Here is a 22,464-nt window from a genome sequence, read left to right as displayed (position 1 = left end):
TTGTGCTGCTGTGTAAAGTGTTGCTGAATGGAAACAAGCCCTCTGGGTAAAATAATTGCAAACTATTTTGATATTGATGTTTTTGATATGATGATCATTTAAGTTTACTCACAGGCATACATTATGCAAGAATACAAGACATCTTATTTTTCTTAAACTACTGCCATTAAAGCTGTAGTATGTACCTATGGGGTGTCATTGGTAGTTCATCAGAACATAGATTATAGTTTGATTCAAATACCCAATTTCTCAACTTCCTACTCAACCAATCATGTGAGTTTGGCGCAGGACTGAGATGTTTGATAGACCAATGACAGGTGGAGGGGGTGTGTTCAGCAAACCCAACAGTTATTATGATGTTGGTAGCGGACACATGATTTCCATCCAGGAAAGTAAAGAACAGACACTGTAATGTTTATTTCTTTTATTTTATTAGAAATGAGACACCTTCGCCTATTCTTAAAACTGTACAATCACAAGAGGAAGTGAAATACACAGAGACTCTGGTGCTGGAGATTCAGACAGACATCGGGAACCTCACGAGAATGTAGAGACGTGAGGAAGGATATCAGCACACACACAGAGACTAACAGGTTTATAAAACAAGAGACCGTACAAACGACCGAGGGTTCAGTGTCTCGCCAATATGGAGGAATCAAGTAAAAAACTCTAGAGCATTTTCCTGAAGCACAGTCAGATATATCTCTAGGCTATTACTCTGATATCATATTTTTCTTTCCTGAAAGTTCTTTTAGCAGCAAGACACAATGTCTTGTTTTTTCCTTCACGCTTAATAGCTAATATAGTCTGTGAACAGTGTTATCATAAAGATTTCTATATGCTCTATAAAGATGATATAAAACTCTGAAAATGGTTAACAAAAACCAAGATTCTAATGTCAGTCCTGCTTGGGCATCAAGCATCTGTCCTCATATTGCACTGATGCCAGTCTATTGTTTGGCATAACTACTGCACTGGGAATTTCTCCCACTGGCGCTGTGGAAGTTCATAACGTGTGCTGGGGATCGCTCACAAGGCCGTAGAAAGAGCCGCTGGTGGCAATGGAGGGAACACAGTGGTCTGATCCAATGGAGCGAAGGAGGAAACAACAGCTTGTCCTCAAAAAGTCCAAGGCTACACAGTCACTGCTGCTCCAACTACATTACCCAGAATTTTGAGAACATCAGCTGCTCCTGCTGGGATAGTTCGTCCTGCTGCTGCTTCGGGGATGAACGGATCGTTTCATACAGTACTTAAAAATAAACCTTGATGTACACAGGTATGAAGACGAGAAGAAACACGATCATCAAAATCATAAGAACAAAGAAATAACATTCATAATAATAACTGGTTACAATAACAACGGAGGAATCATGAAATTAAAGGCTCAGCTCTTTATAGTCAAGTTTTCAGTACAATTAATTCCCCAAAGTTTGATGGAAGCGTCCAGTAATGCTTCACGCAAAGCGCTAAAAACAAAGACCACAGCGAAGGCAGTTCATCTGTGTCCATTCGGCACAGCTAACAACCCCTAGAGGCTCATGGGAGACATGGGCCTCTTGAGCGAAGAAAACGCTCTGGAAGGGCCGCCAAGGGCCAAACTGGAGCAGCCAGTAAAGCGGCCGAGCCTCCTGCGGGAAGATTCACACCATTCCGAAACGGAATTGCGGAAAAATGAAAGGGCACAGGCGGGCGTCCACACCACCTCCTGGACCAGATGGAAGCGTGTTGGGAAAGCTCTCGATGAACCAACCAGAATCTCTCTATGCACGGAGTTCGGAAAACCCTTCTCCCTGTTCAGACGTCTTCTAATGACTGAGGTCAGTGTCATCTTGAGCTGAGAGCTACTTCTGAAGCCGGAGAGACACACATTCAAATGACAGACGGGTACAGCGCTCCCCTCACGGGTTCCTCTCTACCTTTCTGCCCTCTGCATGCTCATCCCTTCATTTCCGCTCTCTTTCCCAAATCAAAACCAGACCGAGGTGTTCAGGGTTAAACGCTGTGCCCTCACACCTCTGTCTGCAGGTCAATGATATCTTGGCCCACCAGAGGGATGGTCGCTCCGGCCTTTTCCCATTCCACGCCCTGGAGATCCAAAGGAGATGCCTGCAGTGGCTCCATGTCCTTCCGGACCCAGGCAGGAGGAGACGCCTGTGACCTGCTCATGCTCTCCCATGACCGATCCATTGCTCCCTGCTGCTTATCCTGGAAAGAAATATTGGGAACAGCATTAGAGACCCTGCAGTTTGGAATGAGAAAATGTTCTTCACATGCAGTCTAAAGATCGAGACACTTACGCTGTGGTTTGTCTTGTCGCTTCCAGCCGAGGAAACGCTCCATCTGACGGACTGCAGAGAGAAGAGAGCATTACTCTAAAGACCGATCGATGAGAGTAAGCGAGGATGTCTGCACTGATCAGGTCTACACAGAAGTGTTTAGTTTGGAAGCTCACCTTGCTGTCGGATGCTGGTGACTCCCTGTCCTTCTCAGCATGATGCATTTTCCTGTTGAGGTCCTGGAACATGTTTTGATGGCGTTTCCGCGTGTGCATGATTTTCTACATGACAGAGAACAGAACGTTTACACAGCTGCACTCTTGTAACAACAGTTGCACTCTTGTAGATTTAAATTCATGCAACTCCACAGTGGAAAACTCTGTAATTACCTCAAAATCCAGTTCTGCGTAACGGGATTTCTGCCTCTGTGAGAGTTAAACATAAAGACTTTAGCGTCACATACATCATCATGAGATGCAGTGTTCAGCGAAGAGTAAATCTTGTTTCTTACCCCCTCGCTGACTTCCAAAGAACTCATAGACAAGGTAGAGATGGTTTCGCTCTTGGACATCATGGAGTTCATAGAGTCGAATGTGTCACCCAGACTGCTGGTAACGTGGCTCTCGCTGGAGATGTTGTGGATGTTCTGAATGGGTGAGTCTCGCTCCGAATACGATACACTGACACGGTCGGCGGGGAGGGTCTTGACGGCATAGGCTGCTTGCGGTTCGGCATAGGTCCCGCTCAGATGCATGAGACGGGCCTGCGGGAGCTCGGTGTTGATGTTGTACTTGCTGGAGCCGCTGGAGTCATCCTTGGGTTTGGCCCGGAGGGTGGAGGTTGTGTTGGGCAGGAGCACATAACCGCTGCCGTCCGCACAGACGCTCTCGGCCTGAGCCAGGGCCAGATCGGCGTCCAACTGCTTGAAGAGCTCGCTGTCGCACACGTACACGGGTTTCCCGCAGGACGGGTCAACTACACGACCTTTCTCTCTCCGCAGGGTGAGGGTGTGGCTGGAGTACTCAGGGACAGGGGAATGTGGCTCTTCCCGCCAGGGTTGGATGGAAGGGTGTGGAAGTTCGGGCCGAGGGGCAGGGGCATCTGTGGAGGGGGCATCTTCTCCTCGGAGGAGCTCTTCATTCCACCTGAAGGGAGGCAAAGAGGCAGGTGAGATCACAAGGAATGGATAAGCTCAAAACATAAGAATACGTCAAGTTCTATGCTTTAGAGCAGGGGTGTCCAATCCTGCTACTGGACCAGTGCAAAAATAAGCTTTCTAATTCTAATTTCTAAGTTTCTAATTATCCTAAAAAGCTTGATTAGCCAATTCAGCTGTGCGTAATTATGGCTGTAGCAACTGGTTTGGGGACCAATGTATGAATGTGGCAATCTTTTGTGCATATGCTCACCTGGTCGGTTTGAATCGGCATCCTTCTCAAAGTCAGACTGCACCGAATAAAGAAAGGAAGAATTTTGATTTAGAAACGTCATTAGTAAAATGCAAATTACGTGAGGATACTTTCATGCAGGCTCACCACGAGCTGCGTGTGGCCGTTCTGCAGGGAGCTGCCGGAATCACCGTTCCCATCATCTTTGCGGTCCACCACGCGGCATTTCACCGCCTCTTGAACCTGAAAAACACACATTTATGAGCACTGGCACGAAGACATGTTAAACGCACACGTGCTTCGACTGTGAGCGTGCTGACCTCTCTGCGCAGGATGCAGTGTACCATGACAATGATGAATCCCTCCAAAGAATCGAAGACGGCGAAGAGGATCTGGAACAGTGCGGAGCGACGGTCTGTGATGGCTAATACGGCAGACATCCAGGTCAGCGCGAGCAGAGGGAGAACTACACAGGAGCTCCACAGCGACGCCCTGCAGGACAGTGCATTTAATACAACACACTCCAGACTCTCCAATCTGACTGGTGTTTAATCGGGTGTGTATAGTATTTCTTACCCAGCCCTCTCTTTCAGCTTAACATCTGTGATGCCGTCCTTGGACACAAGCTTGTTGAAAACCAGAATTCCAATCACCATGTTGACCTGAAAACACAGAGAGACGTCAGTGAAGGCTCAGCACGGCACGTGCGGTTGATCATGCAGTGACCACGAGAGGATCCTCACCAGAACGACAGCAGCCGCCGGACCCACGAACGAGTACAAGAGACCGCCTTCAAGAGACAACCAACAGCTGAAGAGAAAGAAGAAGAAACACCAGGGTTAAACTCACAAAGGCACAGGTGGAAAGACAAAGATGGGAAGCAAGATGTGAAGTACTCACTAGTTGACGGTGCCATAGCCTTTGGCTTTGGTGAAGCCGACCGAAATGGCGACGACTAAAGCGGGCAAACCTGAGAGAGAATCCAGAGAGAGTTAAACCCTGTCACACAAGACACTCTCCAGAATTAAATAACAATGTTGGGGAAAAAATAATGCATTACAATATTGCGTTCCTCCCTAACAAAATAACTAATTACATTACATACTTTTTAAGGAAAGAAGTGTGTTACTTTTGAATTAATTTAATTCTTGCCAGGGTTTGCTTGTTTTTAATAGTTTTCTCATGTAGTCAGTCGCAAAGACACTGTTTAATGAAATTGAATTAAATACATACGTTTGTTTTATTTAACATATTTGATTATTGCAGGTTTATATAATATTCTCAATTTGACTGTTTAAGGAACAATGAATATGTTTTTGAGTAAATACATATTGATATTTAGTCTAGAACTACAGTAAGATCATGTTCAACACCTGATTTCTCTCAACTTGGCAACCCAAGAGCTGTCAGTCAATAAATGAGAAACAAAGGAGATACTTATTTGAAAAAGTAACTCATATTTCATTCTTTACTAGTTACTTAAAAAAGTAACCAGATTTTGTTACTTGTAATGCGTTACCCCAAAACACACACACACACACACACACACACACACACTCACCCCATCCCAGACACAGGAAGCGTTTGCGGATGATGCGGTTGCGCAGGCGGCCTGTAACGGCCATGTAGGACTGCCACGCCTCGGTCAGGACCCAGCAGAACGAGGACAGGAAGAAGAAATGCAGGAACGCCGCCACCAACGTACACATGACCTTGTTGCGCGCTTGAGTCTGACCAATCAGAATGAGAGCGTTTGAGCAGATGATGGACAGACAGAAGTTGATCAGGATCACTGAGCGCTCAGAACGGATGTACCTGAGAAGAACAGGAGAAAAAAATATTAATGAAACTTAATCAACCACACCATGGCTTTTCAAATTGGGGTTTGGAAAGAGTTTAGTTTAAATATTTAAGTATGAAAATAGATAGAGAACTTGACACAATTGTAGTTTTACTTTGGTCTCTATGATGAGATGAATGGCTTTTTAGTTTGTAATATTTTATGTTTTGGTTGCACTTTTTGGTCACTTTCTCATGATTAGCTGATTATTAACTATAAGTACTAACAATCGGCCGATATGCTAGAAACATGCATGCTAGTTAATACTGTAAACTGGCTTTTAAAATATAGTGCTACCATGCTTCTAGACTTATTTTACAGTGTACAGTAGTGAACATCTAATTTATGTGTTCATGACATCCGCCATGCAATCAATTGATAAACCACACAGCAATTAAATGACTCATAATAATAAACCATAAATCAAGTTTCTTACTTCCATACAGAGACGTAGATGATGATGAGGAGGAGGAGGGTGAGCGAAGACACCCCGCATCCCACAATCATCGTAACCGACGGCAACAGAGACTTATCCATGTTCTGTGAAGAAAGACCGTAATATCAGAGGCAAAGCACACACACACACACACACACACACACACACACACACACACACACACACACACACACAGCTCCCTCTGGACAGAATGACTGGCAGAAACAGGGCAGCTGATGTGAAGGAGACGTGAAGGTGAGAGAGACGCTCCACATTCCTTCACTGCTGCTCCACATTAGCACTGTTAAACGACCGCAGGTGTGTGTGTGTGTGTGTGTTTATACCACAGGTGGACAATTTTCACCTCTAAAATTATTAGTGCAACACACTTCACACACACCACAGTATGAGCGTGTTATATTAGGAGCTGCCTTCCACCTTCATTTGCCCTTGCAGAATCATATTTCCTCTCTAAAGACACACACACACACACACACACACACACACACACACACACAGGAACAAGGCATGTAACAGGTCTTTCGAACCGTTAACACTGCGCGACGCGACGCGTCCAAACAGCATATGTGATTATAAACGGAAGCGTTGTGTTTGGACGCGTCGCGTCGCGTTGCAGTGCAGCCTTGTTTTTTTTCTGTGGTGCTGATTATTACAGCGCGGGGCTGCGGATGCGGTTGCTATGGCAACTGCTTCTGCGCCAAAAAGATCAAAAACAACGATCCCGATCACACGAACGCATTAAAGCACCGAACAAATACGTGAATGAAAACAATCGGATCCATCATCGATCATCAGATTCCTGAAGAGGATTAGATGTCGTGATGAGAAGCGATCGATCACAACACCGCGACATTTTTTAATCAAACCGTGCACTGATGAAGATTGAACTCACGTTAAAAGCGATCAGATCCGATCACGCGATGATCGATGATGAACGAGGCTCTGATAAACGCTGTTCGGTTAACGGCAGCGTCGCTTCATTTTCACACACACACACACACACACACACACACACACACACACACACACACACACACACACACACACACACACACACACACACACACACACGACGACGACACACACAGACGGTCCGGTTCGGACTCTTACCGGATCGGGGTTCGGTCTTGCGATCACGGCGAAGGTGGACAGTCCGTCACACACGCACACGGTGCTGGAGTCGCGCGCCACCGATCTGCAGCCGCGCGCGGACCAGGAGCCGAGCAGAGACGCGCTGCACACACACACACACACACACACACACAGGCGTTAGATACACTGTCAAATAAACCCCGCACACACACACTCAGCAGCAGAACAGCTCATCCAGACACACACACTCCAGACCACAGTACAGTGATGCTCTCAGATATATGTGACCCTGGACCACAAAACCAGTCATATGGGTCAGTGCTTTACGTTTTGAATATATGATTTACACATCATCTAAAAAAATCCTTCAATTGATGTCAGGTTTGTTACGATCGGACAATATTTGAGATCTATCTGAAAATCTGGAATCTGAGGGAGCAAAAAAAATCTACATTTTGAAAAAAATCATCTTTAAAGTTGAAATTGAATTTCTTAGTAATGTATATTAATAATCAAAAATGAAGTTTTCATATATCATATTTCATATATACATATTTCAAATAGTAGGAAATGTACAAAACGTACATTTTGTGGCATAAAAAGAAAAAGTGATACCTGTGTATTTGGTAATACTGCATGAATTCTGATGAATTGCTTTGTTCTGCTTTTCTATAAAATCATCAGATAAAGTTCAGATGTTCCTGAAAGTATTTCATAAGATCTTCACACACTATTAAATGATCAGATAGCACAGAAATCCCCTTCTCTCTCTCTCTCTCTCTCTCTCTCTCTCTCTCTCTCTCTCTCTGTGTGTGTGTGTGTGTGTTTGGCTCGGGTCTGATGGCAGGTGGTTGAGCTCATGTCCTGTGAGACACACACACTCCTCCATCACACAATCACACCAGTGTCACGGAGAGCTGTGCTTCTAGAAGCTGATTGGTCGATTCTGTGCCACCAGAAACATGTTCTACTAAGAACGTTCTGAAAACACTGTCAGAATGTTTAAAAATGTTTTTAGTTAAAATGAACAAACGCTCTAATAATGTTACTAAAATAATGTTCATAATTTTGAGAGAATCTAGAACAGTCTGAGAACATTCCTTCTAAATACAGAAATACAAAATATTGTTTGAATGAACATTATTTCAAAATATATCTGCATATTTTTCATACTAATCGATGAATGACTCTAATTTAACAAAAGAGAACAAAGTTCAGAAGTGTAGCTGTGTGTGTGTGTGTGAGTAAGTGTGTGTGTGTGTGTGAGTGTGTGAGTAAGTGTGTGTGTGAGTAAGTGTGTGTGTGTGTGTGTGTAGGCAGTAGATGGTGAAAAGAGCCACTGAAGGTTTTGAATGTTCTGTGAATATTCATGAGGTCATAAGTGATGTGTGCAAGGGGGCGGAGACTCATTTGCATATGTTTAGCGGTTGTCAGGGAGGTGTAGAGACGACACACTGTACTGAGTGCAGGAGCGAGTGTGTGACCTTTAGAGCTGCGACAGCACACACTCTCTCACACACACACATACACACACACACGTTCCACCCACCTCTCGCTCTCGTCCCAGGCGATACAGGTCTCGTTCACGGTGCCCTGCAGAGAGAGAGAGAGAGAGGGGCGTGAGAGGTCTGGTTAGGGGGAGTTTGATCTGTGTCATAGTCTTTAACTGCACACACACACACACACACACACACGCACACACTCTGAACAGAGCAGCGTCTATGCTCTGGTTTCCATAGCAACTCACATTATGCAGGTGAGGGAACTCGATCTCGACAGGTGCAGACAGGAAGCCGGGGTTGGGCTTCACCGTTACCGTGACAACCTTGGAGTTGAGCAGCGTGCTGTTGCTAGGAGACGGAGAGACGATCGATCGGATTGATCAAGAGTTCAGACACATTTTACACTCGTCACTAATCTAATCCAACAAAATAGACTGAACGAATCAATACAAAAAAATTATGAATAGAAATGAATTTAATAAAATATATTAAATTGAATCATACAATAGTTATTTATATGAAGTGAATGTCCTAATCTGCATCTCTCTGTATTAAACTGATCAGAAATGTAATTCTGTAGTTCTGAAAATCTGGAATCTTAACATTGAGTAAAGCACCTTTAAAGTTGTTCTTAGCAATTAATATTACTAATCAAAAATGAAGTCTTAATATAGTTAATATATTAATATATATTGATATATATTGCCAGTAGGAAATTGATTAAATATGTTCATGAATACATGAAGAGAAATATATTATTTTGTACTATTTCTACACATATAGCTGTGCTGCTGATGACCGCTTCTGTGCTCCAGACAACAAAAAAACCTAACGTGAGTTTCATCAAGAAATTCATGTGAAGTTAGTAACTCTTGTACCTCTGGAAGGACAGGATGGGAGCCAGGTTTCTGTAGAGGACGATCCCGGTGACAAACCCAGTGCTCTGCTCAGCATCTACACACACATTCAGAGCCAGATTAGTGTCTGTGCACACACCAGACTGTGTGTGTGTGTGTGTGTGTGTGTGTGTGTACCTGGCACGTCTAGACTCAGAGCGCTGCGGGACACAGTGACTTTCTCTTCTGAGTTGCGGACCCAGTCGATCATCCCTCTCCAGCCCTTCAGAGGGAAGGTCACGTCAGAGGTCATGGTGCGAGGACGCTTCTGGATGCTGAGCTCTGTAGAGACGGTCAGGAAGCACAGTCAGAAACACACACTCACACACGCTCCCGCCGCCTCGTACTCCCGACCCGTCTCACACTCACCGAGATTATCGGTGACCTCGTAGATGTCCTGGAAATCTCTCATCTGGCGTCCGATCATGTCGATGAAGTCCTCGATCAGACTGAAGAACTCCTTGATGTTTGCGCCCATCTGCAGCAGAGCATTATTAAAATAAAGCTTAAATACAACGAAATGCAAATATATGACAAAAAGCTTAATTTAAACTGATTTCGTCTTGGCAAGTAACCGAAATAAAAACTATTTCATTGAAGTACTGAGCTGAAAAAATAAAGCTTATGAGTGTATAATAAACTCAAATACTGTAACAGTGTATAAATAGTACTAAAATAAGACATTGCAAATACGCACAGAGTTCTTTCTCTGCTCTGATTCATGTCTGACGTGTGTGTGTGGGCAGTGTCGGCTGTCACAGATTGGCACGTGGGTGCTCGATTTCTCTGCTTCTCTATTTCTCTTTTTGGTATGAAGACACAGCGTACATGTGTGAGGACACACACACACACACACACACACACTCACCAGTTGAGCTTCGTCCCATTTCTCTTTGTGTGTCTCCTGCAGTAAGTTACTGATGGCGTGAGCGTAATTCTGTGGGTCAAACAAAACAGTGTTATCAGATCAGTGTTTCCATCACACACACGTCTCTCCCGTCGTCGCTGTGCTGTGGTTTTTGGTGTACCTCCACATCTGCATTGCTCAGGCTCATCTTGGAGCCTCTGAAGATCTCCGTGCTGTTCTTCAGGACCTCCATCACAGCCAGCAGGTCGCCGCTGTACTTCATGTTGTCTGTCGAGGCCATCCTCACTTTAGACAGCACCTCGGACACGCCGTCCACCAGCTGACCGCTCTGAGACCGGGTCACGTGATCACGCATCTGGAGGGAGAAGACTCTTCAGAATCCAGTCCACATCCTTTATGTCAAGATGAAGCACACGAGTAGATGGAGCTTACCAGGGTCTGGATGTCCTGGAATTCCTTGGAGATGCATTTGATATGAGTTGGGTTCTCCCAGAAGGCCAGACCAACAGCGTCCAGTGTGCATCTGCGCAGGATCAGGCCTGCAGGGGTCAGGGAGAGCAGGGTTAATGAGGAAATAAAATAAAATCAGGCCATGACCCACATTCACACAGAACCCGGAGCGCTCGGATCAGTACCTGTGGCGTCAGAAGGGCAGGACACAGCAGCCGTGTCGCCGGCGGGCGTTTTCTTCCACACCACACTGCCGTAGTTCTCCTCTCCGCAGATCTCGTGAGGTTCTGTGAGACACATTTTTATAAGCCCTCAAAGAAGCTTCCTCAAGTCTAATGCATAAATGAAGTAATATACTAGGTTTGAGCTCTCACCTGGGCACCGCTTATCGTTGCAGCTTCGCAGTTCTGATTTATCTCCGATGCAGGGCTCTCCGCCAAAGAAAGGTCCTTCACACACTCTCTGTCTGAGCTGCTGGCCTCCACCGCAGGACTTGCTGCAACTGCCCCATGAGCTCCACAACAGCCATCTCCCGTCCACTAGAGGGCGACAGCACACTTGAGTATGATTCACAAAAATATTTAGGGAGCACGTTTCTGCACTTGCAAGCATTTGGGCAAGAATACTGCACCTGGGCAATCTCTGAGGAAGCAGTTGGTGGTTTCTTGCCATTCTCCTCTGCACTCCGAGCCTCCGTATGATGGGCCATTACACTCACGAGTCCTCTGCATCGTCCCGTTTGAGCAAGACGCAGAGCAAGGAGTCCATGCGGACCACTCGTTCCAATGACCGTCAACTACAGAGATGACAAAAAAGACAATACAGTTATTATTGAACAGTTTTTTTTGTTTTATTTGGGCAAACAGTGCCATCTGGTGTTGAGATCTGGAATAGCGGCCGGCCGGCTGACCTGGGCAGACAGCGATGTTGCAGAACTTGGTCTGTTTGACAGGTCCGCGGCAGGGCTGTCCCCCATGCTGAGGCATTTTGCAGGTACGGACACGGTCACGGTATCCACGGCCGCATGTGGACGAGCACAAACTCCAGGGAGCCCATTCATCCCACGCTCCGTTCACTGCGAACACAGCATCGTTAATCAATCCCTGAGTACCAGGACCCAGACGGATGAATGCAGGCATTGTGTGTATGCAGTACCTGGGCAGGCTGCGGTGTTGTTGCAGGGTCGATTCTCTCTCAAAGGGCCGGTGCACTGGGTGCTGTAAGTGGACGTCATGCAGGAACGGGAGCGAGTTTGCAAGCCTTCACCACAACTCACGGAACACACGCTCCATGAAGACCACGTGTCCTGCTGGACCTCTTCTGCAGCATAACAAAGAGGTTGATTTAGCACAACGCTTCCACGATTTCCAGACTAAAATACGGACTGCTTTCTAGAGCTAAAAAAGAGACACACCTTTCTGTGGGGCCTGGTTTGCCAGGATGGTTCCATCGGCATCACGCCGCTGACCGATGATGGAACGCAGACCTTGACTTCTCTGTCGTACTTGACCTGCACAAATCAACACAAAGCCACATGTAAGATCAGACAAAATGCTTGTGCATTCACTGCGGTGCACATTTGTAAGCCATTATCAGTAGCACAGGTATATTTGCTGCAATAGCCAATAAAACATTCCATGGGTCAAAATTATATGTGCATTGCCAAGAGCTTGATTACTTACTGATTTTCTCAGTATTTTTTTTGCACCCTCAGATTCCAGATTTTCAAATATTGTCCTATCCTAACAAACTATACATGAATGAAAAGAGTTTTTGTTCAGATGGAACTGACCGATACAGGGCTGAGGGTTGCAGGCCCGTCCCTCCTCTACGACCCCCTCACAGACTCCGTCCTCAGGCTGGCACAAGCGGCTCCGCACCTGGACTCCACCGCCGCACTCGTTACTGCACTCGGACCAGCGGCCCCATCCGTTCCAGCCTTCTGCAAACACATCACACAGATATGCCTCATCACATCAATTCTGTTAAGTGCACATGGTGGGTGAGTAATGCTGAAGAGGTGGAAGAGAGGACATTCACTGCGAATGAGTCACGATAACGCTGCTGACATCTGCTGGTTAGCTATGGTATCTGCATGCAAACTTCAGGGGCATAATAGAGGCGTCAAATCAGCTTATTGGCTATCGATGTGGCATTGTTTTGTCATAAATGTAGGTCTGATGCCAGCCGTCATAACAGCGGGGCAAAAAAGTCTCTTAGACAAACAAGCACTTTTAAACCTTTTCTAAACAAAGAGAAGCTTTGAAGGCCAAATGCCAGGACACCACATGAGACGGCGGTTTTAAAGGGTGAACTGCCGCTTGTTCCCGAGGCGCTCTTTGGATGTGGTGCTTTTGGAGCCCGGCGGGTTGCTATGACAACCTCAAGCACAGGGCATCGATTGCTTTAATGGAGACTTGCAGAGAGCAGCTATAGAGCAGCTTCTCCCGCAGAACCGCATCGATAGGCGACTTTTCTCTTTAGGGAATGAGTTGCTGCTGCAACCTTACGTTTCACACACTTACTCATGATCTCGGCGTCACGGTTGCTGTCTCTGACAGTGGGCGTGCACTTCTCGGTGTAGACTCCGCCCCTGTAGCAGCCACCTGTCCTCCTCTTGGGCGGCTCCCAGCACTGGCAGGGGGTCATCATGATGCCGCAGGGGTTTCCGTGGGTGCTGGTGGCCAGGCAGTCTTCTAACCATTGGCACAACATCTCGCAGGCTGGCATGCTCGGGTTCCTCTTCCCCACGACCAGAAACTCTGCGTTGAACTGGCTGCCTTCGTCGTTTCCTTCGTCTTCCTCCGCGGGCTCCGCACCCAGACGTGGCGTCACCTTTCTCACCTGCAGGAACTGTTTGCTGGACTCCAGGTAGGCCACCGCGGAGGAAGCGTCGCACAGACGGACCACCTCGTCGAAGCTCTCCATGCCCAGGTATGTGCGAGAGGTCTCCAGGAATGAGTCGAACTGGAAGGTTCGGATCTGTCGTGGGGTGCAGGACTCGGTAGGCTTGGTGATCTTCATGTAGACGGTGTAGCGGCGAGGATCGGGGTTCTGCAGGGTCCAGGAGCAGGGCGATGACGGCAGGGCGGTCTTAGAGGAGAACACACCAAAGAAGCGGCTTTGCTCCAGCGTGGCACAGGTGGCAGATGCTGGCCCAGAGGGAGTGGAGATGCTCGGGGAGAACATCACGCAGATGCAAGCGCACAGCGCCAACGAGACGAACTGCCGCTCCATGTTCTTGCTTCAGGAGGCCGGGTGGACCTTTGGATAGGAGTTAACTGGGCTTCTTTGATCTGGCAGGGGTTTGATGTGTTCACTACGATAAATACGGATGGAGGGTTTGATTCTTCACTAGACTGAAGGGGACATATCTGTGGGAAAACAAGAATCAGAAAGGACTCAGAGTTAGCACTTGTCAATCACTGCACAACATTCATTGTAATTATCATAGTGGGACAGGTCTGCCATCTGAATCATATCGCTAGTCGAGAGCCGTACCCTCCATTAGCATTAGTGTGCATTCGAAGAGCCCTGTCAGAGCTCTGCCGCTAATGCGCGCACTGCATTACACTCAGACTATAATTACAGTGTCCTTCACAGGAATCTCTCTCCGCATCGCTTTCTCGTTTTCTCCTGCCCACGCTTTCACACGTGGCAGAGCCGATTGCGTCAAACTGACGTCCGCGAAGACTCAGCTCTCACCCACGAAAGTTCAGTGCTGGGAAGATTCTCACAGCGAGAGAGCAGGATATTTCTGCAGGAACACATGCCCCCTCCCTCACAGATTGCAGTGATTGCAGAACTTTTAAAGTCTGGCTGTTGCCATAGCTACAGGTGCTCGAGAAACGTGTGGAGCATCTTTGTGCATTTTAAGCTGCACCCTTCTCTTTCCAAGCACAGTCCCTCGCTCTATTATAGAACTTCATTTTCTGGCACCTCGCTCTCTTTCGTTCAAAGAGGCTCATTCAGAAGCTAGATGAAAGAGAGAGAGCAGCTGTGAGGTCCTTTTCGGAGAGCCAATGTCCCTTTATCTTCATCATCACCTTCCTCTTTCTGAACCGATGGTGTGAGACTGAAAAACTAAAGCTCAATAGTTACTTTAAAAATGGGATAAATTGTTGCTCTGCTCAATTGCATCACTAATGCAGCTCACGGCTGATTTTCTGCACTCCGCTGAGTTTGAGAAACCGGAAACTATCAGCTCTGCAGAAAATGAGAGTACTTCAGCTCTGCCACTCAACCTCTTTCTATACCCCAAATAGGGGGCTGAAATTACACATTACATCTGTAGTTATGGAAACAGCTGATTATCGAAAGAGCTGAAGAAGAGTCAGCAGGAAGTGTGAGAGAAAGAGACAGACAGAGCGAGACGGAGGGAGAGACAGATGCACAGAGTTTATGTGAATTCGTGCGAGCGAAGCCAGCATGCTCATTAACCCTTGATGTTCCTGGAGCCGGTCTGATCCTGGGATGAATGTTAGCTTGTATCTGATCTAAACAAACACAGACACTTTGTTTTTAATCCTGGGAAAGTCTGAGACACACACAGCTCTGCCAAACACACCCGGAGCCATCTGTGAGCTCAGATCTGCTGCTGAGGCATCTCAGTGTGTGTCTAGTGCTGTCAAAACAATAACACTGCGTGAAGGACCAGACACACACTCTTTGACAAGCAGCACTCCTTAATGTCATGCACCTGCAGGAGGAACGCTTTGCAAAAACACTTCACGAGTTTCTTTTTCTGCATGCCAATTGAGTTAAACCATGCATTGCAGCAAAATCAGCAATAAAGCCGTTTGCAGGGACATGCGATCAGACAAGAAATAAGTGACTTTCTCTCTATGTGCAAACGAGTGACTGCGTGAGCGCGCAGAGTTGAGCCGCTCGCTCGCGCAAGCACTGCAGACATTATTAGCCAAACTCTGAAAAGAGGAGCGAAAATATCAGTTCGCAACAACTTTAAGTAAGCACAGCATGCAGAGTGCATGAATACTGGCTGATTATAAAATGCGCTGCTGCAGAACTAAAAGATGATTAAAAAAAATACTAAAGTTAACTAAATGCATGTAGAAAGTCGTGCGTCAGTAACAAGCTTAAATAAGAACAAACATTAGAGATAAGACGTTTGCAAGAGTTCACATACTCTGGCAAACGATCTTCTTTTCACTAAAGACAGAAACAAACTAAATACAAGACGAATAGCACAGCAACAGCTCATAGAAGCGGGAGCGTTTCAGGACCGTGGACAGCGGCAGAACTTTAGCGAAAGTAAACGTGTTTCAGGACCATCCTTCCATCCATCTATCTATCCATCCATCCATCCTTCCAGACTCGCACTTCATCGGGTAGTTAAGCACCACTGACCAAACCAAGTTTGCGGACCATCCTCAATCACATGTGCATAAAAACAGACGGCAGCTTCTGTTACCTGAGTTACTCTTCGTGTCTAACAAGCGCTCTCCATCCGACAGTCTCAAAGTCTTCCGCGGGAATGCCGGGGTGCTGGAACGGGCAAAACGCGTCCAGACGTCCCGGGCTGGGTGTCCAAGTCTCGGTGCACTTCACTTCCACAAGAGCTACGGCACAAAGCGACTCTGACCAAACTCCAGAGAGTTTACTACCAACCTCTTCTAACGCTGCTTTTTCTGTATTCCAGTCAAAGCGAGCGAATAACGGGCGAAGAACGAACGCTGAGCTCCAGAGGCTCGCTTTTCTCGGTCTGCTGTTTCTCCTGTCGCGGTCGGTACTTGTACTCTCGGCTTCGGAGTCTTGCTGCTTGTGGTCTGAAGTGTTTGAGTCGGAGTGGCGTGTGGCCTCCTCGCGCTGCCTTTTAAACCCCTCCACCCTGCGTGGATCGCGCGCACCGGTGAATGAGACAGCGCGCGGGGGAGAGGGTGTGTGTGCGCGCGCGCGCACTGGACACACAGAAAGACGAAGGAGAGCGGCGACGTGCGCACAGACGAGCTCAGGACCGGAAAGAGAGACTTCACGGCGCTCTCTCACTGACAGCGAGGGTTACATCATTAAAGCTGTTTGCCCACACTAATCAATACCACTGACACACATCACACGAGCAACCATCAATCAGACGCGTCGAAACAACAACAGTACGACACGATATGATGACCCGACTGCATTTCTAAACACCACCTTTTCAGACATTATTCAAACATTTATTAAAATGCATTAGTCTCGTTTTTTGAGGGAACCTTAAACCAGTGAACTTTTGTTAGCTTTTCTATTTCACGCGTATTACTTGCCATTTCTTTGTAATTTTCACTCTGAAGTTAAAGTTATTCTAAAACATTGCAACACTTTAGCTGTCATTTGTTAACAGACATGAAGAAACAATGAGCAATACATGTATTAGATTATTTATTCATCTTTAGTGTTTGCTGTTTATTCATGTTACTTCACAGACTTTAATAATGATGAAGTACTCTTAATTCTTAGTTCATGTTAACTAATGTTATTTCATTGTGATGATACTGTGTCTGTGTGTGTGTGTGTGTGTGTGTGTGTGTGTGTGTGTGTGTGTGTGTGTGTGTGTGTGTGTGTGTGTGTGTGTGTGTGTGTGTGTGTGTGTGTGTGTGTGTGTGTGTGTGTGTGTGTGTGTGTGTGTGTGTGTGTGTGTCTGTGTGTGTGTCTGTGTGTGTGTCATTTATGATCATTACAACCATGATCACAACCACCCACCAACAACCCACACACACACAAACACACACACACACACACACACACACACACACACACACACACAGACACACACACACACACACACACACACACACACACACACACAAACTCAGTTTAATTATCTTCATGTTGTGTTCGTATGTCGTGTCTGGTGTTAGAACACCAGTGAACTTCATCTGGTTAAGTTTATTTGTTTTTCTCCTCGTCATGTGTCTGTGGGCGTTGTGCGTTTCCCGCCAGGAGAGCCTCGTGGAGGCGGGAGAGTCGGCGGATTCTTCCCAGAGCCGCCAACCTGACAGCATCACCACAGCAAGCCCAAAACAGCTCAAACTCCTGTGTTTTCTCAGTATTTACCCCAAGCCCACAAATGTGCCATGTGTCCGAGTAAGTGCCTCTGCTGAGGGCCGCCTTCCCTCGCAATCGCTCAAGAGCTTCAGCCAAACTCTCAGAATAAAGCGAGAGAGAGAGAGAGAGAGAGAGAGCATTACTCACCGGCGGAAGCTAAGGTAGGAAAACACTTATTCAGTCATGTATGATTCACTGACCCTCCCTCACTCTGAGATAGAAGATGAAGACCTGTAACCAGCGCTCAGGAAAATACCTCCTCGAGGTCTGCGTCACGTGTTCTCATCCAGGAGATCTGGACAGGACCGGTCTGTGAGTGAAACACGGGGGTCAGAACACACACACGAGGCCTGGGCCTTCATCACACACACACACACACACACACACACACACACACACACACACACACACACACACACACACACACACACACACCGTACTGCTCTGCTGCCTCTAGAGGGCGCCCTGAAGCTCCTCTCTTTGCTTCATCTTCTGCTCAAACACACACAGGTTCAGTTAATAGACAAGATCATAACTACTCCATCTGCCTCCACCGATCGTCATTCAGAGGAAATAGAAGTCTTTGAGATCAGTCCAGGATCTGTTTAAAGGACTATTTAAGTTTGTCTGCTTCACATTTAATTCCATTTATTTAAATATGTGTCTCCGAGGCACTAGTAAAATAAGAATAACAACAAAAGCACCAAAATCGGACTAAAATGAAAATGAAAATTGAAAAATCTAATTCAAAATATGAATAAAAGTATATATTATAGTTATATTTTGATAAAATAAGCATTTTATTTTACATTTCATAACAATAAAGTATTCAGAAATTCACACTACTGTAAATATAATATAATATGTAAAATAAATGTGAAACATTTGCACATAATTGTAGTATTTTACGCAATTAAATAAATAATTTTGTCATTCAAAAATCCCCTGCAGTCAGACTTGATGAATTTATGAAGAAAATAATGTCACAATGCAAAAACTGTTTGTCCTAAAAACAGATTTCATTTTCTTCACATGAAATATGTATTTATTTTTTGATATGTAGCGTGAAAAAGGAGCCGGACCTCTTTATGAGATCCATCCAATTACCTGACGATACAAAAGCTGCTGTCTCCCTGAGCTTGTTCTGAACAAACTGATTTAGACCAGACTCTACAGGCCCTTGAAATGGGTCACAGCTGACCAGAGCAGACCGGAAATGACCAGAAACACACACAATACAGCAGCGCTTATCTACAGAGAGTTCACACACACACACACACACACACACACACACACACACACACACACACACACACACACACACACACACACACACACACACACACACACACACACACACACACTCACACACACACACTCACACACACACACACACTCTCACACACACTCACACACACACACACACACACACACACACACACACACACACACACACACACACACACACACACACACACACACACACACACACACACACACACACACACACACACACACACACACACACACACACACACACACACACACACACACACACACACACACACACACACACACACACACACACACACACACACACACTCACACACACACACACACACACACTCACACACACACACACACACACACACACACACACACTCACACACACTCACACACACACACACACACACACCACACACACACACACACACACACACACACACACACACACTCACACACACACACACACACACACACACACACACACACACACACACACACACACACACACACACACACACACACACACTCACACACACACACACACACACACACACACTGTTCTACTCTTTACAGGAAACTATGTTATTAAATATCATTAAACACATTGGTGTCCCCATAAAACACAAAATCCAGCACACTCAAAAGAGGTCAGGCTTGAGTTTAAAAGCAGGATGAGAGTTTGGAGAAGTGAGAGGAGAAGCTGGTGTGTGGGATCAGGTTTGGTGATGGTGACTCAGCTGTGTGTGTGTACACGTTTTGTGTGTGTGTTTGTGTGTGTGTGTGTGTGAGAGAGAGAGAGAGAGAGAGAGAGAGAGTGTGTAGGAGAGCCCACTCACAGAAGGAAAGTCCTGGATGAGTTTTGAGGGATCCCGCCCCGGCCCGAGAACAAGCGCCCTACGCAGTAAACACACGCAGTAATCATGATCAGAGCAGCTGTGGACCTGCACGAGAACATAGGGAACACAGAGAACACAGAGAACACAGAGAACACAGAGAACACTAAAAACACAGAGAACACAGAGAACACAGAGAACACAGAGAACACAGAGAACACAGAGAACACAGAGAACACTGAGAACACTGAGAACACTGAGAACACTAAAAATACAGGGAACACTGAGAACACTTCTGAGCAGTTCAGATATCACACAGAAAGCAGCTGAAGTTAAAGATCACTCGTGCGTCTTTAAACAGAATAAAGGTTTAGTTACACTTCCTTTTAGTAGTCTACTTTAGACACGCTACTAACTACAAGTGCTAAACTAGATGAGTAGACTGGTAGAGTAGGGTTAGGGTTAGTAGAGTGAGTCTCTGATAGTCAGTGTGTAGTATGTTGTGAACTCATCAAAATAAAGTGTTAGAAGATATTAAGCAGACGGTCTACTAATACTCTGACTACTAGTTAACATCTAGTTAGTAGAATGTCTGAAATGGACTCAAAGTTTCATCAAAGGGTTCATTTCCGCTTCTGTTTTTGACAGCTTTAAAAGTCTTGATATTTCAAATGATTAAATTACGTAAAAAGCCTCGGGAGAAACCAGGCCCAGCTGGGGTCCAGTTCTCTTCTGTGGAAAATAAACACATGTTTTGGCCTCTGTCTATAAATACACAAATATTAATAAGCAGGACAGTACTGAAAGAGGACAGCGTGTTATTCTGGTCTTTCCTTACTCGCTGCACAGTAATAGCTTCTTCAAGCATCCTTCATCTGTGAATAAAGCTGTCTGTCTGTCCTTCAGCTGTGCGTCATTCACATCAGCTCCTCCATCTCATCTGACAGGGCTTTTTTGAGATCTTAAGAGAGTTTATGTCATGACGACTCTGTCACAAAGACGCTTCAGCAGGCAGCAGAACCACACGAGCTCTGAGGAACATCAGAAGAGCTTCAGACCAACAAATACTAACCTACTAACACAGAGCTTCACAACACACACCTGTCAAAGTTTTTTAAGAAGTCTCTTCTGCTTTTATTTGATCTCAAATACAGCAAAAACAGCAATATTTTGAATTATTTCTCATTATTATCAATGTTGAACAGTAGAGTACATTTTTTTTCAGGATTCTTTGAAAGGTCCCAAGGTTCAGCGTTCATCTGAAATAAAAAGCTTTGTAACATCATACAGTATTCCATTCAAAAGATTGAAGTCAGTCTAATCTTTCTGGGGAAAAAATATAGAAATTAAAACTGATATTTGGCGAGGATGCTTTAAATGAATCAGAAGTGATGATAAAGAGATGTATGCAGCTACAAAAAGATGTTTATTTCAGATCAACGCTGTTCTTCTGGATCTTCATATCAATCAAAGAAACCTGACAAATTCTACTCCGCTGTTTTCTGGATCTGACAGGTCGCGTTCACTCGTACATTTATTATTTATCTACTTCTTTACTTACTGAACTATCTCTTTATTTACTCATTTTTATTTATGTACTTCTTCATGTACAGCTACGTGTGTTTGTGGAGGAGAGTTCAGTAAGTGACGCAGTGTTTTAGCTACTGGAGCAGAAAAATCCCACAGACTCATAAAACATCCAGAGAAAACCCTGGAAAGACTTTTAGCTCGACTCCAGCAGAGTGACGGAGAGTTTAAAACACACACATCTTCACCTCAGTCCTCAGGAAACACAGACACACACAGACACACACTCTCACACACACACTCACACAGTCACACACACACACATACACACACTCTCACTCACACAAACAAATAAACACAAATAAATAAACACACACTCTCACACACACAGACACACACACACACACACACACACACACACACACACACACACACACACACACACACACACACACACACACACACACACACACACACACACACACACACACACACACACACACACACACACACACACACACACACACACACACACACACACACACACACACACACACACACACACACACACACAGACACACACTCTCACACACACACACACACACACACACACACACAGTCACACACACACACACACACACACTCTCACTCACACAAACAAATAAACACACACTCACAGATGCGCACACACACACAAATAAATAAACACACACACACACACACACAGGTACTTCCTCATGTGATTCAGGAAATGAAAGAACTGAATGTGAGATTCATTAGAGTCATAATTAACCAACAGACCTATTTAATCTGAACAAACAGATCTAATAGGAAACACACACACACACATTCACTCGCACACACACAGAATAATCGAAATTCAAGGATTGACCTCAGACAAATAGTACAAAGAATCAAAAAGAGAAAAACAGAGAGAGGGAGAGAGAGAGAGGTCTGTGTGCGTGAGCTGCACTTCCTGTCTGTCCATATATGGGCTGCAG

At 45.6% G+C, this 22,464-nt stretch overlaps 1 protein-coding gene across 1 annotated transcript; it reads right to left on the bottom strand.

Annotated features, from left to right (window-relative positions):
• Positions 1 to 409: 409 nt before the first annotated feature.
• LOC122335293 (adhesion G protein-coupled receptor B1-like) lies at positions 410 to 16,597 on the bottom strand. Its single transcript, XM_043233118.1, is given in 32 exon segments — positions 410 to 2,208; positions 2,301 to 2,351; positions 2,456 to 2,560; positions 2,669 to 2,704; positions 2,791 to 3,314; positions 3,317 to 3,424; positions 3,689 to 3,725; positions 3,815 to 3,910; positions 3,988 to 4,159; positions 4,244 to 4,329; positions 4,411 to 4,477; positions 4,568 to 4,637; positions 5,229 to 5,482; positions 5,944 to 6,047; positions 7,075 to 7,198; positions 8,606 to 8,649; positions 8,804 to 8,906; positions 9,437 to 9,512; positions 9,593 to 9,736; positions 9,824 to 9,932; positions 10,323 to 10,391; positions 10,483 to 10,677; positions 10,755 to 10,861; positions 10,958 to 11,059; positions 11,147 to 11,311; positions 11,404 to 11,568; positions 11,683 to 11,847; positions 11,928 to 12,092; positions 12,187 to 12,282; positions 12,565 to 12,714; positions 13,298 to 14,146; positions 16,204 to 16,597. Coding segments are annotated over 31 exon segments (4,599 nt in total). The 5' UTR covers positions 14,010 to 14,146; positions 16,204 to 16,597; the 3' UTR covers positions 410 to 2,010.
• Between the last annotated feature and the right edge of the window lie 5,867 nt (positions 16,598 to 22,464).

This window comes from Puntigrus tetrazona, unplaced genomic scaffold (assembly GCF_018831695.1).
Source record: "Puntigrus tetrazona isolate hp1 unplaced genomic scaffold, ASM1883169v1 S000000746, whole genome shotgun sequence".
Lineage (NCBI taxonomy): Eukaryota > Metazoa > Chordata > Actinopteri > Cypriniformes > Cyprinidae > Puntigrus > Puntigrus tetrazona.
This window is presented reverse-complemented; position numbering and strand designations above follow the sequence as displayed.